The sequence below is a fragment of the Equus quagga genome, unplaced genomic scaffold (genome assembly GCF_021613505.1).
Source record: "Equus quagga isolate Etosha38 unplaced genomic scaffold, UCLA_HA_Equagga_1.0 HiC_scaffold_22670_RagTag, whole genome shotgun sequence".
Lineage (NCBI taxonomy): Eukaryota > Metazoa > Chordata > Mammalia > Perissodactyla > Equidae > Equus > Equus quagga.
In genome coordinates, this window is record NW_025793199.1 from 1 (window position 1) to 6,314 (window position 6,314).

At 56.3% G+C, this 6,314-nt stretch overlaps 1 protein-coding gene across 1 annotated transcript; it reads right to left on the bottom strand.

Annotated features, from left to right (window-relative positions):
• Window positions 1-414: 414 nt before the first annotated feature.
• Window positions 415-3,357, bottom strand: LOC124232088 (putative protein FAM90A20P). The gene is made up of 4 exons (XM_046649060.1): window positions 3,238-3,357; window positions 2,577-2,776; window positions 2,034-2,142; window positions 415-810 (listed from the first exon to the last, which is right to left on the bottom strand). The coding sequence occupies exons 1-4, from the start codon at window positions 3,355-3,357 to the stop codon at window positions 415-417; spliced, it is 825 nt and encodes a 274-aa protein (XP_046505016.1).
• Between the last annotated feature and the right edge of the window lie 2,957 nt (window positions 3,358-6,314).

The following is a 6,314-nucleotide window of genomic DNA, read 5'->3' on the forward strand; positions in this document are numbered from 1 at the left end:
CATCTCATCCCAGGACAGGGAACAGTTTAAAGTCTGCAAAGCACGGCTTTGAAATCTTTTCCCATTTTCCCCAAATTCCAAAATCGGCGGAGAAACAGACTCAATTGCTAGTTTCCCATTCTCCTCTAGTTCAAAGTCAGCCCGCGATTGGACTCCATGGGATCCAATGGATTTCAATCGAAAGGAACTTCTCGTTCCAGTGTGAGAAGTCCCCTGGGGAAGGCGCCTTCTGCTACCGTGAGGACATCAGTCAGCACTGGCCTGCGTGTCCCCAAGGATCATGTGGGTTTGCAGAATCTGTGCAGCCAGCAGCTCTGGGGAGTGGCTGCTTCCCGATCAACAGGCTGCTCCCTGGGACTCGTCCTCCTGACTCAACAGTCCCCTCCAGGTCTGCTGGGGCCAGAGGACAAGGCTTCATGGCCGTGAGGCGTCTCCCTCCCAAACGCTCTCTTCAGAGGAAGAGGAAACCTGAAGGTCCTCGTAGAGGACACTCGGTGGGACCCGGGAACGCTGTCCCTCGGACTGCTGTAAGATGGGAGGGCTTTCCACAGGACGGCTTGTCTTCTCAGCAGGATGGAAGGAGGGGGCTGTCAGGAACCTGGAGCTCCACCAGCCTTTGTCTGATCTCGTGAAGAGCATTCTGAGGGGCTGGCCTGGAACGTGGTGCAGTGGTGGACGATGGGGCACAGTGCAGGGCTGCACAGCGCTCAGGGGAGGCGCGTTGTGGCCAGGCTGGAGGCCACTGCCTTGCAGGTCGGGAGGAGCCTTCGTGGCGACTTGGGGTGCCTCGTCCGCCGAACATGGGGGAGGCTGGAGAGTCTGGACAAGACCCTGATGTGGTCTCTGAGGGCTCCTCTGGGGGCTCTGGCAGCGACTGAGTCTCGGTTTCTTTGGGAGGTTCCGGCCAGTGTGAATGGGGAGCCGAGGACCTCTCTTGCCTGCTGCCTGGATGCTGATTTTGCAGTGCCGGTCCCAAAGATGGGCAGCAGGCTTTTGGCATGGTTGTGACTGGACATCCAGAGACCAGGCTTGTGCCTGGGTGTCGGGGGTGTGGCCCAGGCCTTGCGTCTTGCAGGCAGCCTGGGGTTCTTCTGGGCGCAACCAACTGGGCCTCTCGTCTCTTAGCTGGACCATGACGGTAGGGTCCTGGGCCCAATGTGGGGACACTCGGGGAGGGCTTGGAGGGACAGAAACTTCCCTTCCACGCTCAAGTCCTCGAGGGGAGAAGAGGCTCGCTCCAGGACTTTGGATGGCAGACCCTGCACGGCCGGTGGACATCCTGTCGGGTGTCCTCACAGGCAGCCTCCACGGGAGCTCGAGGCACGGCTCGGTTTCCCTCTTGGTTGTGTGGACTGGCAGCGGCCTGTTTGCATGCTGGAAGACAACACAACACACAGAGACCACATATGAGAACTGGCTCCCCTTCAAAGACAAAGTCAAAGCAACCAAAGAGAAAGGCCAGAAGAAAGCCAAGCACTTATCCCGTTCAACCGAACAGGACAAGCTGTACAAGTGATCCCTTGCAATGGGATGAGGGACTCAGCCTCAGTGGTGCCCAGTGGAGAATGAAGGACAATATTCCCTTGCTACGGGTTGACGTCAGAGAGGAAACGAGAAAGCTTCCTCATCGCCAACGTCTCCACCTGAGGAAGCGGACAGGAGCTCTTTCACACACTGTTGTGGGGAACGGACAGAGAGCTAAGGATGTGCGGGAGGCAGTTGGGTGACTGAGGTGTTTGCAGGCCCCATTTGGGAGTGTGTGCCAGCATTGGAAGATGCCTCTTCTTCCATCCCGGGTTCCACCCCAGGGAAGCTTCTGATGAAAGCCCGTGCACATCCCCCACAGCAGAGTGTTGGCAGACGTGCAAGGAATGGTGTCCAACCAGAGAAAGCAAGAGCAGGGACATCTGAAGAGCACACTGACTGATCCCCTTGGCGGGCAGGGGAGGGAACAAGTCCCTCTCCCAGCAGGGGCTGGAGGCAGATTGGGACTCCCCAGAAGAGCGCAAGAGGGGGCACCTGGGGACACTCACCCTCACGTAGTCACAGGACTCTGTCCCTTCCTTCCAGCTCGGCTGCTGCCTCCCTTGGGGTCTCCTGGGAAACCTCTGCACCAGAGCCTTCCTCCGCTGCTCGTCTTGCCTGCACAAGAAAGCACGTGAGCTGGGAGCAAGTTCCTTTTCCCATCCCGAGTTGGGCCAGACCTTGAGGCGGCCCAGGCCGCCTCCGTGTGGTATACGGAGACGGGGAGGGAAGCCCTGGGCCTTTGTCCCACCCCCGATTCGTCCCCCTGCCCCAGACAGCTTTGCTGGAGGAGTCCTTTCCGTTAGAGCCCAGTGCTTTTCTGTGGCTCTTGGGCGAAATTCCCAAATGTTCCCCACCCCCCTTAGGGACCGAGCCGGAGGAGAACCAGCTGCTGAGTGTGGACCCTGGAGGAGAGGGAGCTCCTTTCCCTTTCTCTCCATGTCGCTCTGCTTGTCTGGAGTGGCCGGTGTGCCCGGGGTGCAGGCGGAGGGACACGTGTGTCTGCTTAGATTTCAGCCCAAAGCTTGCTTCCAAGCTCCCGGGGTGCTCACCTTTGTCTTTGCTCCCTCTCTCTCTCCGCCTGGCTGGAGGGCCGCGGGATGGGCGGGACCTGCTGAGGCCGTGGTTCCAGGTTCTCCTTCAGCTTTCTGGAGCCCAAGGGCTGGGGGGCAAGGGCCCCTTGCCAACGCTTCATGGGGCACCTCAGGCTTCTCGCGTGGTGCCCAAAGGCTCCGCAGTCTTTGCACTTCACCTGCGGGGGGAGAAGGACATGGTCACCGAGGCAAGAGAAATCACAGGCCGCTTTCAAAGTGGGCTTTGTCAGCACACATTTCGAGAGGAGGCTATTGGCTTGGGACAGGGGACTTGACCTATGGCAGTGGGTGTCAGGACGGGGAAGAGGGTGTGGTGCCTCCCAGAGCCTATGTTCTCGGGAGGGACACGGCAGGGAGGACTGGAGGTCTCAGGGTGAGGACGAGGAGCCCGATGGAAAGACTGAGACCAACACCCAGCTGGACGTGACAGCAAATAGGAAGCCAGCTTGTTCCTCCGAGTCTCTGAATGGACCCGTGGGCCTGGTTTGGAGGACCCAAGACAGCGGGGCCTTGCCCGTGGAAGGACAACAGACTTATGGAGACACAATGGTCCCCGTCAGACCCTGCCCCTGGAGTCCAGGCCATGCCCGCTTCCCCACAGACCCAAGCCTCCACTTACCCTGGGATCCTCCTCCTCTGCCGGGGGAACACTCGGCCCCGCTGCTCCCTTGGGTTGCTTCTTCCGTTTCTGGGCCTTGAGCAGGCTGGCAGGCCAGTGCCGTGTGGAAGGATCCGCCATCTGCCCCACCTGTGCGGAGCCTCACCTCCGTCTCCCCGAGGACTTGCTTTCCGGGGTTCCTGAGTCCAAAGAAAAAGAAAGCGATCAGACACACACACACAGAAAAAAGTCCCCGTCGCACCTCCGTCTCCGAGGCTGGGTGAAGGGACCTCTTTGATCACTGAGTCCAAACACATTCGTCGCAAAGGCATCTCTCCCTCCCACATATGTTCTCACTCTCTCATGACTCCCTCCCGCCCGAATAGGACTCTGACCAAGACAAGACCCAGGAGGCATCCATGGTGACTTTGGAATGGCCTCCTTGAGAGACCGGTTTGAGAGACTCGCCTTGGGTGCTTCGCGATGCGGTGTGTTTGCACCAAGGAAGACAGGATTGCGCCAGGTGTGCACAAGAACAGAGGCTAGATTTCACGCCTGGGCACACGTATTGGAAGATCAAAAGCAACGTATGCCTTCCTCTTGAAAGTTTGAATTTCCGCATTGACATCAAGGGATGCGATTTGGCAATTGAAATTCACATGGAAAAAAGATTTGCCCCGCCACTGGACGGGAAGCTTCACAAGGTCGGCAGGGCCCAACCCGTCTTCTTTTCTCTTTGGCCTTCGTGCCCCATTTCTAACTGCTTTCCAAACCATGCCAAATGACTACGTTTGCACTAAATAGGAACAAATCCATTCACGAGGCTTGAATTGCCCATCGCCCAAGCCCCGAGGTTTCCCTACCTTTGCCCTCCCGACCCCTCACTCCTCAGGGTCTGTTTGCTTTGGAACTGGAGAAATGGTGTATTTCCTCAGTGGCTGTTCACAAGATTCCTATGAAACTCCCACAATCCTTGCCCTAGTGCCTAAAGCCATAGCCCTCCCCATTTGAGGACCACATTGGTAAAGGAAACCCACCTGAAAGCGAGCTGTGCTCCTCGTTCCGTCCGTAGACTGTAGAAAGGTGGGTGCAGGACCAACTGCCCAGGCCGTGGGGCAGCTTCCCAGGGGCCTGCGGAAGGGGGAGTGTGGGAGGGTCCTTTGCGGTCAGGCTTTTATAGGGTTTCCAGGTCACGTGACCTTGTGAGGGGGATCTCAGTCGATCCGTCTAATCTACCCACCCCCGGTCGAAGCAAGTCCTGAGGCCATGCCCTCTCCCCTGTCGCTTAGCCTTTGCAGGCATTGGAAAATTTCGGGCACGCAGGTGCCTAATTTGAAGACTCTCTCTTCTCTGTAAGAAGAGGAAACGTTTGTGCCCATTCCCGTTTCTCTGCGCGCTTTGCCGTTTTGTTATTGTGGTAGAGTTTGCCTTAGAGGATTTGACTCTTTCAAGACCGGGAGGCCTAGAGTTTCACGGCATTGAGTCCATGCACGTTGCTGTGCGAACGTCCCTGTCCTCCATCTGCCCAGCTTTGCCTTCTCGCCACCTGGAAGGCGTTATCCAGGAAACCCTACCCCTTCCTTCATCCCTCCCTGCACATCCTCCCTCCCCCATTCTCCTTTGGATCTCTGTGAGTTGGATGGCTCTAGGAATTCACAGCCAAGACCTCCTTCCGCATCTGTCCTTCCGGCACTGGCTTCCGTCATTCGGGTTCCTGTGAGTCAAATCACTGTATTGCTAGCATTGCTGTGGAGGACCTGGGGCGTCCTTTCTGAGTCACCTCCGTCAGTGGTGAATATTGGCCTTCCATGCCCCATTGCTCATCCTCTAGGGGTCAGTCTCCGGAGAGGGTTAGGCAGGTGTCTGTGTTTTGATTCGGACCAGCGGACAGTTAGGAATGGAAATCCCCAATGATCTCTCCCGGGCCACTTCTCCCAGCTGCCAAGATACCATCTCCAGCTCCAAAGCAGGTCACCTAGGACGGTTACGGCTCAGCTGGCGGGAGCATCTCCATCAGAGCCTCTTGTGGGCACCCTGGGGATTTCCCACAGTTTGTGATTTGCATCCCTTTGCAGCTGTATGGACTTTTCAATTGGCATTTCACTAATAATTTATGAAAGTGCTCCAAGGACCTGGTTCCGGGGCCGTGTAGCCATGGCGTAGTGGTCCCATCCTGGTGCCCTTCCCCATGGGCGGCAGGGTCCCCGCCAAATCTCCCACAGTAGCCTGGGGAATCCAGGTGGCCTCCCAGCATTCCGAGGAATGCATGGCATCCCACGGCCCTCCACTGGCCTTTAGTATCCCTTGGGCCCTCCTTCCATTAAACCAGGCTGGCACCTGATCTTCTCATGACAACTCTCCCAAGCCCCAAGAACTTGGATCCTTTCTAAGAAAAAAAGATACGAGTCCGTCCCTATCCCTGTCACACCTGTACCTCTACAATGTTCCATAGACTGCTTCTGTTCCTCTTGTTTCCATGATTAAGTTTTCCATTGTGTCCTCGTCTTTAGGATGAGGTCCCCTGGGATTTATCATGGCATGGAAGCATGCCCCATTCATTAGAAGAGAAAGTGCTTTGCTCCTTCTTGACAGATGCGTGATGCGTTAAGGAGCACTTGTTTCCATTTCTATGCCTTTCAAGGAGAGGCATTTATAGCTTTGCAGAAAACTCCACAAGGGTTTTCCTAGATTGCATCTAGGCCTCTATTGACTTTGGGACGCAGGGCTCCTGTCAGCAATGCCTCTTCTAAGTGGTGTTTTTTAAGGAAATTCGACACGAATGGTACGTCTTTTGTTAGTTGGATTTAGTAGCTCGCTGACGTTGTTGAAAGCGGCTGTCCATCCAGAGAGTTGTTCTAGGATGTTGCTTGGATGTGCCATGTAGACAACGGTATCACCGGCCAATACCAACTCTTTGTTTTTTTCTAGGCAATAGTGCCTCGGGCCACCACTTCTCCTGCATCCGGGCCCTCGCAGAGGGTGCAGCGCAGTGTGGAGCAGAGATAGATAGTGTGGGCTCCTTAGCTGCTTCTCTGCGTTCAGAGGCATGCCGTTGATCTGAAAGTGTGGTGTTTGGTCTGAGAATGTCCAGTGTTTCA

Bases quoted from the DNA above. Each gene is read 5' to 3' on its own strand.
- LOC124232088 (XM_046649060.1), bottom strand. From the start codon at position 3,357: ATGGCGGATCCTTCCACACGGCACTGGCCTGCCAGCCTGCTCAAGGCC. The intron at 2,777-3,237 runs GTAAGTGGAGGC...CTCCCCCCGCAG, and splicing joins CAGAGGAGGAGGATCCCAGG to GTGAAGTGCAAAGACTGCGG. The intron at 2,143-2,576 runs GTGAGCACCCCG...TTTCTTGTGCAG, and splicing joins GAGAGGGAGCAAAGACAAAG to GCAAGACGAGCAGCGGAGGA.